This window comes from Sitophilus oryzae, unplaced genomic scaffold (assembly GCF_002938485.1).
Source record: "Sitophilus oryzae breed Bouriz unplaced genomic scaffold, Soryzae_2.0 scaffold_1275_pilon_pilon, whole genome shotgun sequence".
Lineage (NCBI taxonomy): Eukaryota > Metazoa > Arthropoda > Insecta > Coleoptera > Curculionidae > Sitophilus > Sitophilus oryzae.
This window is the reverse complement of record NW_022145921.1, coordinates 311,882-333,283: the sequence shown is the minus strand read 5'-3', so window position 1 is coordinate 333,283 and position 21,402 is coordinate 311,882. Positions and strand designations below refer to the sequence as shown.

Below are 21,402 nucleotides of genomic sequence, written 5' to 3'. Positions count from 1 at the left end.
AGGAACTTTTTGGAGTGTTTTAGAATGTTGAACGACACCCATTCCAGGTTACGGAAGGAGTTTTCCAGGTTTTTCAGTTCCGCTTCCTGTTGGTTCCCGCTTGGAAAACAGAACGGTTCTGGTCCAGTTAATGGAGTGTTCGCTCCTTTTCTAGCTAGATCATTTGATTATTTTTCATTGCTTTCTATCTTTTGGTGAGCAGGCACTCAGAGTTGAGGGACTTTATTTTCTTGCCTAATTTGTTGAGCTTTTCTAGACATTCTTTGACCAACTTCGAATTGATGGTTACTGAGTTGATCACGTTTAGTGTTGCTTGACTATCGGATTCATTCTTTGATAGATTGGTATTGATAGAATTTTAATTAATATCATATTTTTTGCTGTTTTAATATGTATCAAGCATTAAATTTATTTAGTTCAATTCTACGGAAAGAGAAATACCGGAAAAAAGGAATAGTTATCGGAATGTGATGCTTTAACAACAGTAAAAAATAGAGGACGTTAAACAAAATTAATAATAACCATTTATCAAAGAATAAAATCTAAATTATATTACCATAGAAACGCCCTTTGTTTTTTTAGAGTTAAGAGAAAATTCAGACATGTCATGTTTCATTCATGTTTTTTTTTAATTTTCTATAAAACGGTAAGGAAATTTGGAAAAGTATAAACGGGATTAACCATTTTAGAACAAGCAAATTTTTTTATAAAGCATGAATTTTTCTCAAAATGTCAATAATATAAAAGTTTTTTCTCTTGTAAAACAATCCGGGGATATACTGTCTATCAAAGTTGAACTGCTTTTGATTTTTACTACTATTCCAATTGCATTTCTTACCCCAAACGAATTGAAGTAGAATATCATGATAATCGTGTTGATCAGGTCGCACAAAAACATAGGAGTGTAGACATCTACTGGAACTTGTGCAGATGAAGGTGATAGCATTTGCTGTATGAACATCTTCATTTGTTCGCCGTATTTTAGCAACCTAATGAAAAGAAATAAATGAAGTTAACTAGGTTATAGGAATGTTAACAAAGCAAACTTAAAGTTTTAACAAGACAATAATATATTTTTTAACTACAGGTCAAAGTTTTATGAAAAAAGACTCAAAGTCTTAGTCTCAGGGTCCCTGAGACCTTTTTTTCTACTTTTTTAATTTTTAAAATTACCGTGTTGATTAAGTTGCTTGTTTCAAGAGATTTATTTATATTGTTCATAACAGACTAGTTTACGATTGACATTTTCTATTAATCAAGTTTAATAAATTTCAAAACTTCTGAAATCAAACTGACATACTGTAAATATGTCATTTAAATTGACAAATCTAAAATCTAAAAAATAATTTGCGACATCTGATAAAAATACAGTGGTTCAGCTTTAATAAGCTGCCGTACGCTAGATGAGTCTGGTATAGAATAAAATAAAAATGCATTAATTAGTTAGGGTCTATATAGTAAACTATGCATTTCAGAAACCCTAAAATGGAACAATCTTTCCTATTTTACCTAACGGGTTTAGTCTGTTGCTTTTTTCTAGAAATTTATTTATACTGTTCATAACAGACAAATTCACCATTCACACTTTTTTATAGATTACCAAAAAAGAAATTTTTGTTTTCTGCACAACTCTAGTTTACTACTTCCGGAAATTAACAGCAAAAGACTTGCCAAAATCAAAAACCGTACACATGACGTAACTATGTTATTTAAACTGATAAATCTAAAATCTATAAAATAATTTGCGGCATCTGATAAAAATACAGGGCGTCTACTTTAATAGAACAGGCTACTGTCCGTTAGATGGGTCTGGTACAGAATCAAATAAAATTGTATTAATTAGTCAAGTTCTATGTAATCAACTATGCATTCAGAGACCGTAAAATATGCTCTTATTTCCTATTTTACCTGGGTTTAGTCTGTTGCTTGTTCGGAAAAAATTATTTATTATTTTCATAACACACAAGTTTATGATTCACATTTTTTTATTGATTACCAGAAAAAGAAAAGAAATATTGTTAATAGCAAACTAAATTTGACATGAAGACTATTCGAAGGCAATGTATGCTTCGAATATCTTCACTTAGCATAACCACAATAAAGATAGAGTCATACATGTATGTACATGCGCATTGCGAATATTGTTGTCACTGGTCGATTTCAAAAAAATACAGAGACGGCAAAATTGTAATATTATATTATTATAATATTTCATCTCTGGTCATCTCTTTCTTTTTATGGTTATATAATAATATAAACATATGGAAGAAACTGAAAAGTTATGAAAAAATTGTGCATAATCATTATTAGGTACTTATTTTTTTACAATCGAAAATCATTTTCACGAAGTTCAATGTTTTGACTGCAAATTGGTAATGTTGGAACATTTTTAAAACCATGGAGAATCGAAATCCTTTATATACATTCTATGATAGTTTCTGTTTTTTTTATCGTTAATTCTCCTTTATTGCACTAAATTGTGATATGCTCCTTGCTGTTTTTACTTTTTAAATATTTCATATGCTCCAATAATTATTGTTCTATATATTTTTTTCTTATATTTATACAAGTATAAGTATACATCAATAGATCGTCTACCATGCCAAAAATAAGTAGTATGCTAAAATGGAAACCGCATGGAGAGAAACAAAAGTAAAATTCTTTATGCAAGTGACATTTTGAACATGTGTATAAAAACATAAATATCCATAGAATTAATTCAAATTTCGCTGTTTTATTAACTACGTAAATAAAAAACGTTTTTATTTTGCGATATTTGCAATTCGCAATTCGCATGTATATGAATCTACCTTAAGATACAATGCATAAGGTAGAAGACTCAGGTAATAGATTTTTTCTACATAATCACGCTTTTTAAATGGCAATGGACAGGAAAAGAGCAGTGATACTGAAGAGAAAAAGCCAAAGATACTTTTACAAGTGCCAAAGATACCCTACTCTAAGATTGGACTACATCATTAGGGGAGAGTGTTGTACCTAGGACCGGTCTGTACCTCGGGTCAGTTGATTTTCTTCCTTACCGACTGTCGATTTCTCTTCGATTTGGCTAAATTAGTGGTTCAAAGGTCTAGTCAGTAGATGGCAGCAAATTAAACTTGTGAAGAAATTGTCGGGTGGTGACTTGTAGAGTGTTTTGTGTTTTGCTTGAATGTAAGTAAATTATTTAAGTGTTAGTTATCTGTTAACATCCGTGTCAATTGTAAATATATGTATTTTTTTATTATTTACAACTGAGAATAGATGTTTAGGCGTAATAAATATGAATGTATTTTTTGCGTGAAGCCATAACCTAAAATTATAAATCAGAAAACAATTAAGATTTTACAGCTGTGTACCTTGGGTCACTGACAGGTCGTGTACCTTGGTCCGGACCAAGGTACAAACTTCTTTAGAATTAACATTATTTTGACTTTTATTTGAATTAATCGGAGTATCTGTTACTCAAAGAAGCTTTTTATTGTTTCAGACATGTTTCAGATAATAAAATGCCGCGAAGTAAAGTAGGTGCCAAGAGGCCACGTATAGACTCCCAGGCTTTAATTGCAGCAGCAAATAAATGTATAAGCGGGGAGTTATCAATTAGGGAAGCGGCAAAGTGCTATAACGTGTCAAAAACCACATTGATCAGGCATGTAAAATCCTTCAGACATTCTGAAGCCACAGAATTTTCATATGTTGCTGCCAATAATGTGAAACAAGTTTTTAGTAGACAAGAGGAAGATGAATTAAAAATCTACCTTCTCACTGCTGCGCGCTTGCATTATGGTTTGACTAAAACTGAAGTTCGTACTTTAGCATACCAGTATGCAATTGCGAATAAGAAGCCTCATCCGTCTTCTTGGGACCAAAATAAAATAGCTGGCAAAGAATGGCTGAGGCAGTATCTTAGAAGACATAGAGATTTATCACTTCGTAAACCCGAATCCACAAGTTTGGCCAGATCGACATCCTTCAATGCGGCAAACGTAGTTTCTTTTTTTAGGAATTATAAAAAAGGCTTGTCTCGTGGAAATTTTACGCCAGAAAAAATTTGGAATTGTGACGAGACAGGGCTAACGACTGTCCATGTACCACCAAAAATTATAGGACCTAAGGGTATAAAGCAATTAGGTCAAATTACTAGTGGAGAGCGAGGTCAAAATGTAACCTTTATAGCCTCAATAAATGCAATTGGAAATCATCTACCACCAATGATGATATTTCCGAGGGTAAATTTCAAGCCCCATATGCTAAAAGGTTGCCCAGTTGGAACAATAGGAGGTGCAAATCCGTCCGGCTGGTTTAACGAAATATTGTTTTTGGAATATTTGCAACACTTTCAAAATCATGTCAAACCAACTGTTGAAGATCCGGTCATATTACTCATGGATAACCACGATAGCCACGTGAATGTCAATGCTATTAATTTTTGTAAGAAGAATGGAATTATTCCGATAACGTTTCATCCCCATACGAGCCACAAGATGCAACCGCTCGATAGAACAGTTTTTGGGCCAATGAAAACATACTATAATACCGCCTGCAGTGAGTGGATGATTATGCTCCTGGACAACCTATCACGATTTACGATATAGCTGAGCTTGTAGGTAAGGCATTGCTATTAAGATAAGAGTTTAGCATTATGTATTCATAAAAATTCTTTGCATTTTAGGTAAGGCATTTCCAAAAGCATTCACTACATCTAACATTCAGAAGGGGTTCGAGGTTAGCGCTCTCTATCCTGTCAACGAAAATGTTTTTGAAGAAGCTGAGTTTCTGTCGTCATATGTAACTGATCGACCTTTCAGCCAGCATACTGACGAACGTAACGATATCAATGTTGAAGAGGAGGGGAAACAAACTAAGACTGCAGCAAATATGGCCACCTCTACTCCATCTACCTCAAATACACTACAAGCCGGAATATCAGGAAGTTCTATTACACCTGAAATGTTGCGTCCCTATCCAAAGGCACCGCCTCGCAAAATGAAGTCAGGAAGAGCCAGGGAAAGTCGCGTATACTCACCGACACGCCAGAGAAAGATGAAATTGCGGCGCTTAAAAGAGAAAGACTCATGGCAAGGTATCATCTGAGAAAGTACAAGCAGTTAGTAAGCGAATAACGACAGAAGATATTATAAAAAAATGTACCAAAGAGAGTTGCTATATATGATAGCGAATCAAGTTCAAGTAATGAAGAGACGTTTGAGGACTTAGTAGCTAGAGAGGAAGAATTATTAAATGATCAAAAGTTATACGATTTATCTGAAAATGACGAAATTCAAAAAGGAGACTTTGTTTTAGTAAAAGTAGCGGGAAAGAAATCTTTCACTTATTATGTTGCCGAAATACTAAATAGTGGGAGTAATAATGAACTTAAATATTTACGCAGAATTGTAGATTCAAATAAGTTTATTAATGACTCAACTGAAACATGATTTTTTGCGAACTGATATTGTATGCAAGCTGCCACAGCCGCACAAAATAAGCGGAACTGCTCGTCACGATGCACACCTGCAGTTTAATGTTCAATTTAGTGGGTATAACGTAAAATAAGCTTTTATATGCGAAATTAATCATTAGTTGTTCATAATGTTCTGATTATTTCAAGATCTTAAATAAAAAATTTCAAAATTTGTTATGATATCTTATTTTTTTATAACCGACCCAAGGTACAACATATGCTGGTCCAAGGTACATTACCAATTTGTACCTTGGGTCAGTTTGCAAGGGTTGACTAAAATGTATTTTTTAAACTAACTACTAAACTTAAAATCTGTATGAAACCCAACTTACATAGCTAAAGAGCCAAAGTAACTAATGCATTGGTTAAACTGCGCAAATATATAATTCTAGATTTTCTAAAAACATAAAACTAAAAATTGACCCAAGGTACAACACTCTCCCCTACAAATAAAAACAGGAATTAACTTGCACCAAACATTACAACAACGAAACGCGTTAAAGAATAAAAGGATTGTAAGATAAACCTAACTGTAAAGCAAAATATGATAATGATGAGCTTTATGCGGAGGTTGATGTGTGCAAAACACTATCTCTTTTGGCCAGTATAATCATGGGTACACCTGTGAAAATTCTCTTTATTTTGTCCAAATTTATGTAATTCTGAATACATACGGCAGTGTTATTTATTAAATCGGCCTTACTTAATTACTCACCCATGCGACACAGATGACGGCAAGTAATCTCCAAGTTTTACAACGCTGGTATCTATTGTATAAACTTTTTCAGGTGGCGATGTTGCAGTATCCGTATTCAATCTAAATTTATTTATTATTATTAACATTGTATTTATAGATGTAAATTAATCAATGCAATTAGAAAATCGTAAAGTTTAGCTAGAAAGGTCCATCTAAAACCGAGTGTTTCTCAAAAGTGTCTCGCCTCTATAACTTTTTATATTTTTGCAATGAAAAAAAAACGAGATTTGGTATGTAAGTATATGACATAAATCAGGATTGATTGACGTATTCGATTGTTTTCGGTCACTTCCTGTTTCATCAGGAATGACAGCAACTTCTGATTTTTAAATGGTAAACTCACATTTTTTTAATGTATTCGATAGAAAATAACTCTCTGAATAGAATGACATATCAAATGTCAACTTTTAATATTTTTGGTTAAAAATCCCAAGTACATATATGGTACCAAATTATTCGTAAAATATGCTCTATCCAAAATATGTTAATGAGCCACCCTGCATCAATTCGAAAAAAATTGGCGCCGGGAGGCACGTATAGCCGCCCATACTAAAATATATATCTCAAAAACTGCGACTTTGACTGATTTTGATGTTATTACAAATTTTGTTTTGGTTAAAATCGGTTCAGCGGTTTTTGAGTTATCGTGTTACAGACGGACAGACGGACAGATAGACAGACAGACAGACACCATGAAAATATTTTGTATTTAGGTCATTTATGACCCAAGTAACTCATTTTGAGTGAAATTAAAAAAACTTTTTTTTTTGCCGATCCTAATAGCCTACCATACCTATTGGTATGGTCGGCTAAAAATGAGTTATGATTAAAAAATGCGATTTAGCCATCTTTTAACCGGCCTGGATCAGACACGAAAAAAATAAGACGATTAAAGCTTGATTTTCATGCATGCATTCGTTGTCCGACGATACGATGATACGATATTAATTTTATTGGTTGAATTTAAAGGCTTCGATTGGTTAACCGTTTCTAACCAACTCTTTATATTCAACCAATAAAATTAATATCGTATCATCGTATCATCGGATAACGGATGTATGAAAATCAAGCTTAAATCTGTTTTTCCAAGGCTCTTTGATTAAATAATAAACCTTACTAATATTATAAACGCGAAAGTTTGTATGTGTGGATGTATGAATCTTTGTTGCTCTTTCACGCAAAAACTACTGAATTGATTTTAATGAAACTTTACAATAATATAGCTTATACATCAGAATAAGACATAGGCTATAAATTACGAGTAGTTTGGTACTTCGGTAGTTCGGTATATCGGTACTTCGGTAGTTCGTAGTTTGGTAGTTCGGTTACTTCGGTAGTCAACGTATACCTTAGCCACAGCAACGCGTAGACTGGTCTGCTAGTATGATTAGTTAATTCTATTTAAAATACCATTCTAATTTAGAAAGCCATTTTTTACCAAACAAAGTAAAAATGCCTAGGTTACCATTTAAAAAACCCAAGTTTTAGGTGATCCTGGTAAAACAGGAAGTGACTGGAACTATTTCTAACAACTGGATATCAAACTGGACATCAAACTGGAACTAACTGAATACTAACGTATTCAGTTAGTTCCAGTTTGATGTTTCAGTGAATCCTGATTTATTATACAAGGTGTCCCAGAAATATGTGCAGGTATTTTAACTGGTAGTACAGTTGAACTCAAGAAACACGCCTACGAGGTTTTTTTCGTCAAAAAAAATTTTGAAAATTTTTTTGGAATTTTTTTTAGTTTTTAGTTAAAAACATAATTTCTTGATAATGTGGCAACGTAGGTAGTAAACTAAATTTACAAGAAAAAAAACTACAAAAGATCCAGTGGTTCGGTTAGTAAGTTAATATTTTTTTTTGGAAAATAACCCCCTTATTTTGGACTTATTTGAAAAACGATAAAGAGAAAATATGTTTCTTTTATCGAGATCTACCACCCCTTAAAATACTTGCACTTATTTCTGGGGCACCCTGTATAAACATATCAAATTTCTCTTCAAAAGTCCTATGGATGGTTGGTCCGGACCGAAAGAAAATCTACAAAATAGTTTTAACAATAATTATATATTATTATATAACAGATAGACTAAAAATCGCTGAAGCTCTAATAAAAAGACGCAGTTGTTGAAAAAGATTGAAGAAATTTTTTGAAGAAGAAGATTTAGATATTTTAAATCGTTTTTTTTTCTTTGTTCTTTGTGTTTTTTTTGCTTCCGACGACGGGAATAGACATACTTCCCGATACATTAAACATTTTTTTGTTATTTAGGCAAATTTGATTATTAGTAAATCACCGCTGACAAGTTAGTTTCCGTTGGATTAATGCAGCGGTGTTTAGAATACATAATACTACTTTATTTTGTAGATTTTCTTACAGTGCAAGTTGGAAAATAAATATCCATAGAACATTTTGAAGAGATAGAATCAGCCACAGAGGTAGAGACATTTAATACCAAATTTCGTTCTTTTATCTGAAAAAATAAAACAGGGTATAGGGTCACTCCTATACCCACGCTACTCACCCCTCGCCACTTTTGGGAATCACCTGGTATACTCTGAGAAATTGATTATTTTTAATCTTTATTCCGCTAAATTGTCTAAAGGATATAGATTTTGACCACTCACAATGTTTTATCTTTCAAGTAATAATTGCCATCTGTTACCAATGTAGTTGGTCGATAGTGGTGCGGCTTCCACAGACCCAATACCTGTAGAACTCCTCTGGAATTAATAATTTCGATTAGTAATAATCTGCTTAATTTAGTCATTAATCGTGCGAATATACGGTAATTGCCAAAGCCATCTAAGGTAAACGAGACAAAACTATAGTTCATATCAAATAAACTTGTAGTAACGTGATTAAGCTTAACCGACACAGCGTTGTCCACTTTTACATATTTTCTTTTAATAAAAATATTTTAGGAAACAAAAATAATTGTAAATATATAAACAGTTATTATTTACAACAACGAAACTCATCTTCTTAACTCTTCACTTAGGGGACATAATGCTGAACATGGCTGGACACAACTAAGAGATGCGATTCACAAAACCAGCGAAGCAGTACTGGGAAAATCCAACAAAAAGAAACAATCAGACTGGTTTAACGAAAATCAAATGCATATACAGGCTTTATTGGAACAAAAGCATAGAGCACATCAAGCCGTCACTGGAAATCCACACAATCCAAGACTAGCAGACAACTTTAAAGCAGCCAACAACGCGCTCCGAAGAAACCTGCGCCAACTAAAGGATAACTGGTGGTCGCAAAAAGCTAGTCAGATTCAGGAGTATGCCACGCATCACGACTATCGTAAATTCTTCGAGGCTGTAAAAGAAGTATACGGTCCAACTAAGAAGGCAAGATGCCCAATCATGGCACAAAATGGCGAACTTCTAAAAGAGGAAGAACAAATCAGAAACCGCTGGAAAGAGCATTACAGCCATATCCTTAACCAAGAAAACAACCCCAATATGGAAGCACTCAACATAATACCTCAGTATAACAGCCTCGATGTATTAGACATTCCAATAACAGAACAGGAAATAAAGGACTGAGCTTAAAAATAACAAATCAGCTGGCTGTTGCGCGATTCCGGCGGAAATCTATAAATGTGCAAGTAAAGAACTTATTGGTCATCTTAAGGCTCTCTTTGATGTCATATGGGAAAGCGGAAACTTTTGCAACGCGAATATAGTGAATATATTTAAGAACAAAGGAAGTGCATCAGACTGCGGAAACTACCGAGGAATTTCACTACTGGCTATCGGAGGAAAAATTCTTGCAAAAATTATGTCAAACCGCCTGCACCCACATATAGAAAAAATCCTCCCAGAATCGCAAACGGGTTTTCGCACCAACCGCGGTACCGTCGATTCCATATTCTCCATCCGGCAACTACAGGAAAAATTAAAAGAGCAGCAGTCTAAACTTTACGTTGCATTTATCGATCTAACAAAAGCCTTCGACTCTGTGAACAGAAATGCAGTTGGGGCAATTATGAAAAAGTTCGGAGTACCCATCAAATTTCTTACAGTGTGTAAAAGCCTCCATATCAACAACAAATCAGGAGTGTCATATCATGGATCATTGAGCGATCCCTTCCTAACAAACACAGGCGTTAGGCAGGGATGTGTCTTAGCGCCTCTCCTATTCAATATATTCATGGCAGCGCTCTCCATTATAGTGGACAGCAAACTGCAGGAGAGAGGTTTGGGCATTAGATACAGATATGACGGCGGTCTGTTTAACATAAAAAGACTCAGGGAAAAAACACGTACAAAATTCATCACAGAACTTCAATACGTTGATGACTGTACTCTAGTTGCAAATACGTTACAGCAATTGCAAGAAATGTTGAACACATATACATGGGCATACGAGCCCTTGGGACTTAAGCTGAACATCGATAAAACTAAAATCATGTGCACTCCCCCGGAAGATCACAACAATGCTATAAAAATCGGAGATGAGCTGTTGGAATATGTAGCGGAATTCAATTACCTCGGCAGTTTGATTTCAGAAAAGGCCAATATCGACTCTGAAATTCAGCAAAGGATTAGCAGCGCCTCAAGAGCATTCTGGAAATTAAAAGACAGGGTTTTCTACAATCATGACTTGAGCACAAAAACGAAACTTGCGGTGTACCGAGCGATAATAATTCCCACCATGTTATATGGAAGTAAAATATGGGTGCCGTACCGCCGACACATGAACGCATTAAACAAGTTGCAACAGCGACATTTTAGACAACTCTTAAGAATAAAATGGTTCCATCATGTCTCAAACGTATCGGTCCTTGAAAAAGCTAACTGCGAGAGTATTGAAGTCATGATTACAAAGTCCCGCTTAAGATGGGCTGGTCACGTATGCAGAATGCAAGAAAACCGCATACCAAAATATCTGCTTTACAGTGAGCTTGCAGACGGTAAGAGGCCGGGTGGTCAACTTAAAAGGTTCAAGGATATTTTCCACGAAAACTTAAAGGGAATTAACAAGCAGAATGAGTGGGAAGAGGCAGCTCACAATAGAACGGAATGGAGAAGAATTGTAAAGTCAACCAAAAAGTAAAGGGGCAACAAAGCAATGAGATTTTTGAATGTCTGGAGTGCAGTAGACAGATAACATCACGTATCGGGCTTTTCAGTCACAGAAAAGCTCATGAAAAAAAAACGCCTTGCGTAACCATCTTCTGATGCATGTCAAATACTCGTCAGCGAGTAAGGGCGGTATTTATGTATGTAGGGGACATAAAGGGCTATTATTACTACCGCTTTCCCGTTCAAAATATTCTAATAAAGTTACGATGAATTTTTTACGGCTATTAATCTATCTAAGCGCACTAAAAGAGGTTCTAAAAAGAACAATGTTCGACTACAAGGCCTGCTAGTAAAAATGTTTAAGCTTAAGTTATCAAAACATAATTCATTTAACTCAGAAACTCGTAATAAAAAAATAAAATGTCAAAACGAATGAAAATATAAACAAAAAAATAAATAGATGCGTGGCAACTTAAATTTTTTTTTCGCTAGAACTACCACCTGAATCCCCCAGTGGAAAATTTAAATTCTAGTTAGCCAGCCCGGCGCCTAATATGTCCACGGTTGGCAATAATGAATTTAAAAATCGCGCTCTCTATTACGTAACTAAAAGTTTAATTTATATCGAATATATACTTATTTTCTATTGCTAGTTTATTGACTAAAGTAGTACAAACTAAATTAAGGAACAATTTAAATTACCTATGGAAGAATAGGGAAACCAGCATTGCTATGGCAAACGTGGTGCTCATATTCCTCTGTAGCCCTATCATATATGGCGGGTAGAAAATATTACCGGAAAAGGAATCTACATTCCAGTCGGCTATGTCCATTACGAAGAAACTTTGAATCAGGAGCGTTATCTGTAAAATTTAATTTGGTCAGACTTGTCAGTATTTCATCTAATGTCTATAGCTATAAATGGGTTTTAAGGTATAGTTGATAGCTTGTTACTCTAACAAAAGTTTAAAGTAATGTAGTTTGTCATTAAATATGTCTTTAAATTATCTAAATCATGGTAACCTACACTGATCGGCTCGAAAAACGGACAACGCTTGAAAATTTTTATTCATTTTATGTTCCATATAGCTTTTTATAATGGGCCGACTTTGACGATTTTTTAGTAAATTTTTGGTGAAGGTAGAAAACGTTTGCATCCACATAAACGGCGTGGTCCGAACTGTATTCCGCAAACTTCGGCAGCATATTCTGCAGATTAAAATAAGTAGAAAAGTTCCTATCAATGTATGTCCTAAATGTTCATTATTTTTGTCTTCACACTTTCATGTACTTAACAACGTGACAGTTTCTAACCTCTCTCTCCTAGTTTAATGTTGACTTATTCGGTATAGGGTTGTCCGGAGACTGATCTGCGAACATTTCCAGCAAAATTCTGTTTAACCATAGTAGAATATAGAATGTAGAACGTTTAGGAGGGGAGTTAATCACCGCGACCTTATAGATCTATTGTGTGTTCCCCTTTCGTGAGTTATAAAGAGTTATAACTCATCATATAGTCTCAGGGCTTTAACAAAAGCCAGTATCTGAGAGAGCTCCACAGAGGCCAGCTCTCCATCCTCGACATCAGACATACCAAGGTTTTTTGGCAGGTCGTCGTCTCGGCGCACTCAGTGATAAGGTGTTTTGGTGTTTCCCCATTTTCCCCACAAAATCTGCATTCGCCGTTGTTTCTCAGTTTCAGCCTACTGATGTGTTCGTTGAGGAGACAGTGTCCTGTTAGAAACCCCATGACAATCCGAAGATTGTTTTTACTTAAATCAAGGAAAACCTTTGATTTTTCTCGGTCGTAAGTTCTGAGGAACTTTTTCGAGTGTCTTAGATCGTTAGAGGACACGCATTCCAAGTTACGGATGGAGTTTTCCAGATTCTTCAGTTCCGCTTTCAGTTGGTTCCCGTTTGAAAAACAGAACGGTTCTGGTCCAGTTAGTGGAGTGTTCGCTCCTTTTCTAGCTAGATCATTTGCTTTTTCATTGCCTTCTATCCCTCGGTGAGCAGGCACCCAGAGTAGGAAGACTTTATTTTCTTTGCCTAATTTGTTGAGCTTCTCTAGGCATTCTTTGACCAACTTCGAATTGATGGTTACTGAGTTGATCGCGTTAAGTGCTGCTTGACTATCGGATAGGATGGCAATTTCCTGTTTTCGATATCTAAGATAAATTGTACTCATCTTTCGATAGCGTAAATTTCTGCCTGAAGGATACTGGGGTAGGTGCCTATTGGTTCGGAGTATTTAGTTTTCGGCTCAAATACTCCTATTCCTGTCCCTGCTTTGGTTTTGGAAGCATCAGTATACCACGTGATGGTATGATCTTTTTTATACTGAGTAAGCGTTTCTTTCTTCTAATCCTTTTTATTACTGAATACTACAGTGAGGTGTTTCTCAAAGTTGTAAATTCTTGGTATGTCATCCACTGGGAGTTGAAGAAGTGGAATTTTCTTTTTGAGGGTGTTCCAAGCCCCCGACCTGAAAATTCTCCCAGTACTGTTTCCGTCAATGACCATTCTAATCATTGTCGCATTGGCATATAACTACCGACAACAATGTGCAGTGGTATTAGGTCTAGAATGACCTCCATTGCTGCTGTTGGACATGTTCTCATGGCACCTGTGATGCAAATACATGCCAGTCTCTGTACTTTGCACAGGTTTTGCCTTGCTGTACGTTGCTCTAGTTTTGTATACCAAGCAACTATTAACCATAGTAACTTTTCAGAAGTTGTAGAAAATATGGTACCTTCAAATTATTATAAACAAAATGTGACATGGAATGTGATAATGACGAATTCACATATTTGCTGGTATTTTAATTGTAGCTTTCTCTGGGCCGTATTGTACATTTTACTAATTTTAAGGTACATTTTTGCCAATAACTTAAATGCATATTCCAAATAAAACGAAATTCTACACAAAAGGACAACTTTAACGTCTCTTCAAAAATGTGTAATACAACTTTTGGATAAAATCACCTGGGGAGATAATATTTGACCTTTTCAAAATTTACATGAGATTTTCTGTCCCGTATTCCGATGCACCACACGGTATTTTAGTTTCTTTTCTTTTTGGGGTTATTTAAATTATTTTTTTAATTTTAAATTAATATTCGTCGTCAAATTCGTTGTTATATACTTTCTTTTTTATAGATACCGTACTCAAAGGGTAAAAACGGGAACCCTATTACTAACTTCGCTATCCGTCCATCCGTTTGTCACAAAGGTCTGTCTTATGAACCGTTATAGCTAGACAGTTGAAATTTTTACAGATAATGCATCTATGTTGCCGCTATAAGAACAAATACTAAAAATAGAATTAAATAAATGTTTATAAATATAAAAGTACTTTCACTAAACATTAACTTTTAAGTAAGAATTTTACATAGAATCTTTCAAGTCCTCGGTGGCCGCGTGGTTAAGCCGTAGGACTTTACGCTGCTATGACGTTGGAGCCGTAGTAAGGCAGGTTCGAATCCTAGTCAAGGCCACTTTTTTTAATCGTTTTTTTTTATTTTTACATATTTTTACATATTTATTTTTACTTTTTACATATTTATTATTGATTAATACAATTTTTAGTAATGTGTTTCTTCATTTTTTTAAATTACTTATGCGTGTATTCAAAATTTCAGCTAAATCGGAAAAAAAGTTTATAATAATATAGTGCCTAATGTTGTATATATAATGAATGGCACGGAACCCTTCGTGCGCAAGTCCGACTCGCACTTGACCAAGTTTATTAAACTGTGTATCTCTTTATCTATTTTAATTTTGTAATAAACTTCAATGTTCTTTGACCAATATTTAATTATGTTAACTTACCAAAATATAGGCGATGCCAACAATCCAGAAGGTTTTCGATGGCCTCGGCATGCTCAGCGAACCCCAACAAAAGACCATAATCAGTAAGGGTAGAGATATAAAATCTGAACGATAAACGTGTCTTACGATAATGCAAGCATAGCAAAACCATTCTGAATATGTCAGAAACACGTATAAAATCGCCCTCAGCAGTTTCGAATAAATGGAAAATAGAAATTCTTGCTTTTGTGGTTGAATGAATATCTTGCTAAAAGTAATAAATTAAGATGAACTATAAAATTGAAGAAGTCATTTGTTACACGACTTGCTTGTTAGTTTCTTTACTCATTGTTCTTATGTTTTAGATACACACCCTGTATATCTAAAATTTAGTGCGAGAAAGTCCAGTATAGTCGTTGTTAATGAAGGTATGAAAAAAAGTTACATATAGGTCATACCAAATAAGCTTTTAGTCACGTAATTAAGCTTGACCGGCACAGCGTTGCCAACTTTTACATATTTTCGTTTAATCAAAATATTTTAGAAAACAAAAATAAATTAATTATAAATATATAAACAGTTATTATTTACTTCAACAAAACTCAAGCCCTTAAAGTACTCAAGGGGCATAACGGGTCATTACCACCGCTTTTCCGTTCAAAATATTCTAATAAGGTTGCGATGATTTTTTTGCAATGGCTATTAAGCTATTGTAGCGTTTTTTTTAAAACATTATCACTGCGAACGGCAGCTTTTCGTTGGTAGAGCAGTCGTGGATAAGGTATTTCACTGGAAAGAAACTAATTAACAATTATAACTCGACATTATAAATATTGGGCGCCAGGCATGTACAGAGAAAGAAAACACAGTTGTATATTACTTAAAACTAATGACTATATTTATTCATGATGTTCTTAGATGGTACGTGACATTGTAGAGTTCTAATAAATATATAGTGGTTATATGTCAAAGAAAGTGGTGGTAAGAGTCGTACTAATAAATGAAAACAACTACGATAAAATACAAGACATGTAAAGTTTAAGAGAATATATGAAATGTAGCATTACTTTAATTAATTTGATATATTCCATATGATGCTAAGTCGAAGATGTTGCAACCTGTAGATTCTAGAATCTATGTTTGGTTATTCATCTGTTAAAATAGTGCGATAATAATATCTATAAAAGTAATACCATTACAAGATGTAATGCAATGAAACCTAAGATCTAAATTATATTTAGTATTAATTATTATATTAAATATTAAATCGACATGAATGTTCTTAACAATCTAACCACTAAACATAGTCTGTACGATATTATTTAAGATGTACGTTATTGTTTAAGACTGTAAATGTTTTAAATGTTAAATGTAAAACTAGAACTTAAATCTACACTTAGCTGTTCTTTATGTAATCTTGCTTTAAACAGTAACAGCGTGAGGTGGTCTCGCATCTCTGTACTCAGCCATCCAACACAACCAAAGGGGCCAGAATGAGGACACCATGAATTGACACAGCCGTAACTAACTAGCTTATAGCTGGGAACGAAGCAGCATGGGACTCAAGCTACATCCACGCTGTGGCACTTATATGTAAGAGAAAATCGTTCTTACTGGGGACACTCGTCCACAGGACATCCGTACATAAGATAATGTCCGTACATAAGACACTATCCGTACCTTGGACCTTAAAAATATGAAACTCTTGTTTAAAACCAAACAAGGTCTAATAAACAAAATAAACCTACCTCGAAATACTTCCGAGGGCTCAATAAATAATAAACAACCTGTCCTTTCTTCCATGTGACATTCTGGAGGACAAAAGAAAAGGGACGCCAACGCGCCAGCAAAATACAAATACAAGTTGGGACATCCGTAACTCTACCCTGTAGCCTCGAAATAGCAGCTGATTCAGACTATACAGCAAGATTCAAACAATCACCATTTCTAAAAAAAACTGAGACTAATGGCGTCTGGCAGGCCAAACGGTCAAACCAAAAGTGCCGTTAAATCACAGAGAGTTGACAGAAGCGATGTTGACAGCGCGCGCCTCCACAGAATAGTGAAACGATAGCAGGGTTGGCGACTAGGGAACGTAAAAATTACGCCAAGCGTACCAACAAAATGATCAGGCCTGAACGAGAGGGAATCCGGTGACGATAGGTCAGACATTATATATTATATGTAAAAAAGACATGTAACGAACTAAAAATGTTACACTATCCTTGTACACTTTCCACTAAAAGAGGTTCCCACTAAAAGAACAATGTTCAACCGCAAGGTCTGCTAGAAAATAAGCTAAAAGTATCTTAAAGCTAGCTTAAAGTATCACAACACAATTCATTTAAACCAAAAACTCGTATTATAAAACTAAAGTGACAAAACGAAAGGCAATATCAGGAAATAAATAAATAAATGTGGCAACTTGGCATTTTTTATAGTAGAGCTACCACCTGAATCTCCACCGGGAAATTTGCTTTTAGTTAATTTTTAGTAAGTCAATTAGTTTTAGTAATTGCAGTTAGTCAGTCAGGCGCCGAATATGTCAATGGTTGGCAACAATGAATTTAAAAATTGTGCCATCGACTACACAACTAAAAGTTTAGTTGGTATTGCTTATTATATATAAATGTTGCATAGATTCTGTGGGGTAAATGGGGAAACACCATTCAGAACACCTTATCACTGAGTGCGCCGAGACGACGATCGTTCGTACCTGCATAACTAAATGAACTTTGGTACAGCTGATATCGAGGATAGAGAGCTGGCCTCTGTAGAACCGTCTCAGATACTGGCTTTTGTTAAAACCTTGAGAGTGTATGATGAGTCATAACTCGTTATAACTCAAGAAACACAATAGAATAGATCTGTAAGGTCGCGGTGATTAACTCCCCTCCTAAACATTCTATATTATATTACATATCCTAAAATATTTTGTTTTATACAGGGTAACCCAAAAATGTAATTATAAAGTTATAGTTTTTTTTTTAAATATATATTATAATACATAATCATCTGCCTTTGGATATCAAGTCGCTTTCATTCTTTCCCGCATTTCACAAAGCTCTAAAATCATACTTACTGGAGAAAGCCCTATATGAGGTAAACGACTTTTTTGTTGATGTTTAATCTTGAACAATTTTGAATTTTAAAATTTTGATCATCTCACACGCTGGTTAAAGGTCTAGTATTTAATATTTTATAACTCTTAAATGATTATTTCCATTTACAGTTTTTCTATTGTAAAATTTTATTGATATGTCTTTTTCTGTGCTCTACAATGTCCATATATGTTTCTATTTGTAATTTTAATGACGTACATTTTTTTTTGAATTGTATGATTTTTATTGTATGGTATTTTTTTTTATTTGTATTTTTTTTAGTGCTTTTGTTTGTTTTTTAAATGCTTTGTCGATGAAGCTATTTTGGCTTTTTGTACATAAAGCTTTATTTATTTATATTCATATGGCTCTTTTAACAGTAAAATATAGGGAAAAACATGGAATTACAGCCACTCAGGTTTTTACCAGTTTTAGAATAGACTGTATTTAATAGATGGATAGATAAAGTGATGAATAGATAAAATTGTGACAATACTATATGCTGAATTTTATGCTGAACCCAATTCTGCACAGAAAAATGACGGTTGCAATTTTTAAAAAACTTAGATTTACAAAACTTCATATCAACAACGACGATATTGGACTTCCTCATACTAATGGATCACCCTCATGGTTTTTAGGTATTAAGATTGATTTTCATGCATCCGTTGTCCGACGATACGATGATACGATATTAACTTTATTGGTTGAATTTAAAGACTTCGGTTGGTTAGAAACGGTTAATCAATCGAAGCCTTTAAATACAACCCTTGTATATATATTTTTAAAGTAGATCAACCTAAAACGTTTATGGACTAAGTCTACTTGATGGCAGGACCGGTTTCCCTACAGAAAAATATTTTTTGTTACTCTGAATTTTGAAGCTACCAATAAAAACAGAGAAAATAAAAATCGATAATTTTCGGACTGTGCCAATTGGTTACTAATCGACCAGATACTTTTTGTCTATTAGATATGGTATAAAAGCTGGCAATTATACAATTCGACCATTGTAAATACCCGACAAATTCTTCAAGGCCGACAAGGCCGATGCTTCTCACTGATAAGAAATAAAAATGTTTGTTTAGATAATTTTCGAGGTATTTTTTCTTTCTGAATGCACATTTTAAAGTATTTTATATTCTTTGTCCCCTTGACCTATTATCCTGGTTGCACGTATGGAAGTTCTGTTTCTTCTAGTTTTAGAAAATGTTCTTATTTCTTTTTTCTTTGTAGTTGTAGTGTAAAATTAGATTAATGTATTAAGTTTAATTATAGTGTTTAGTGTAGCATGTTAATGTAGTCTACCAAAAATAGTTTAGTAGCGTTTTTATAGTTTATTTTGTTGTTAAGTAGTAGGTGAAGGGATAATTTTGTTATTTTTTCTTTTTGTTTGATAAGTTAGTAAGTTTGATTATTTGTTCAGTGTAGAATACAATAATAAGTAGTTGTGTAGTGTTTTTAAGAGATTATATTCGTTTATTTTGTAGTTGAGTAGTAGGTGAAGGGATAATTTTGTTATTTTTTCTTTTTGTTTGATAAGTTAGTAAGTTTGATAATTTGTTCAGTGTAGAATACAATAATAAGTAGTTGTGTAGTGTTTTTAAGAGATTATATTCGTTTATTTTGTAGTTGAGTAGTAGGTGAAGGGATAATTTTGTTATTTTTTCTGTTTGTTTGATAAGTTAGTAAGTTTGATAATTTGTTCAGTGTGGAATACAAGAATAAGTAGTTGTGTAGTGCTTTTAAGAGATTATATTCGTTTATTTTGTAGTTGAGTAGTAGGTGAAGGGGTATTTGGGTATTTCTTCTTTTTGTTTTTCTTGTAATAATTGTAGTAGTTCTATTAAGTATTGTGATAGATAAACTATATCTTCCTTCAACTTCGTTGAAAAGTGCGTTATCATATAATCTTGGTTTTCTGGTAGCAGAATATACAAAAAAAAGTTTGATCAAATTTATTTGAAATTAAATTAATCTAGCCTTATTAATCAAATTAAACTAGTCAAATAATAATAATAGTTAGTTTCAAAATACTATACAGGGTGAGTTTCCTACGATGTTCTCTATGAGTATCTCGGAAACTACTGGAGATAGAGAGTCGGTTAATGGGGAAAGAATTGCAGTTTTGTGGGGTCGTAAATATGCGCCTTTCGGATTTTTGAAAAAGTTTATCGCTTACTAGATATTTCGAAAAAAAAAATTTGCCTATTTTAAAACTTTTCCCTAATTCCATTATATTATATTTTAGACAAAAAGTTGTAGATAATCACATACCTAATGAGTTTGTGTTTTCTGATTTTTTCTAAAGCCTGTAATTTTTGATCATAGTTGGCCATGACTTCATAAAAATCGCCATTTTTAAGCTTTTTGGCGATATAGGTATATATGTTTTTTTCGAAAAATTACAGTTAGATACAGAGTTACAGTTATAGCCAATTCTTTCCTTTCTTGGCTAATTTCACTTAGTTAGCATGGTATTCTTACTCTGTTATAATTTATAACATAAAAACATAGAATATATTATTAAACGGTTCTTTACGATTTACATTACGCAAACTAAAACTTCATAATATCACTATCCCCTACACTTAAGTTATTTTAGAAAATGTTCTCCCGTACCGCCTCTTCGAGGGGGCCCAGGCAATTGGTCCACTCTTCCGATCCCTGAGTTTGCATAATTGTGATATAAATAATTTTTAACATTTCTTTCTTTAGGGGGGGGGTGGGTGTTAGTGTGTCATAATGAAAGTCATGTTGGAACCACCCTATTGATGTGCGACTATCTAAATTTTACTTTTCTAACATGTCTTGAAAACCGTTCTCTAAAAAACGTAAATAACGTTCACCGGTCAACGTATCCTGGAAAATGTATGGCCAAGAAAAGTTGAACCAATAATCCTACACGCTTTTCTTCATTTAAAAAAATCATATTTACAATTTTTGTTTAAGCAAGTTGCAATTTTTTGAACATTTAATGACGAATGTAAAAAGTTTTATGTTTTCAAAAAAAATATCGTAAAAATTGTAAAACACTTATTTAGAATAAAATAATCTAAAAATGAAATGATTCTTTTATAAACCTGCATTAAATCAAATTAAAGTAGGTATGTAACTTTTTCTAAATATTAATTAACAGTAATTAGCATTATCATAAATTATAAAAAATGCACCAACATATCGAAATAATAATTTCTTTGTTAATACGGTTTAGAATTT

General features: G+C 33.7%; 1 protein-coding gene across 1 annotated transcript in view; it reads right to left on the bottom strand.

Moving 5' to 3' along the window:
- Positions 1-21,402, bottom strand: part of LOC115874409 (piezo-type mechanosensitive ion channel component-like) — a 160,363-nt gene that overhangs the window by 35,393 nt on the left and 103,568 nt on the right. The window contains exons 27-31 of the mRNA XM_030889573.1: positions 15,104-15,350; positions 11,973-12,133; positions 8,856-8,951; positions 6,180-6,281; positions 839-989 (exon numbers count right to left, since the gene is read on the bottom strand). Coding sequence (XP_030745433.1) covers positions 839-989; positions 6,180-6,281; positions 8,856-8,951; positions 11,973-12,133; positions 15,104-15,350 — 757 coding nt within the window. The remainder of the gene's footprint in view (positions 1-838; positions 990-6,179; positions 6,282-8,855; positions 8,952-11,972; positions 12,134-15,103; positions 15,351-21,402) is intronic.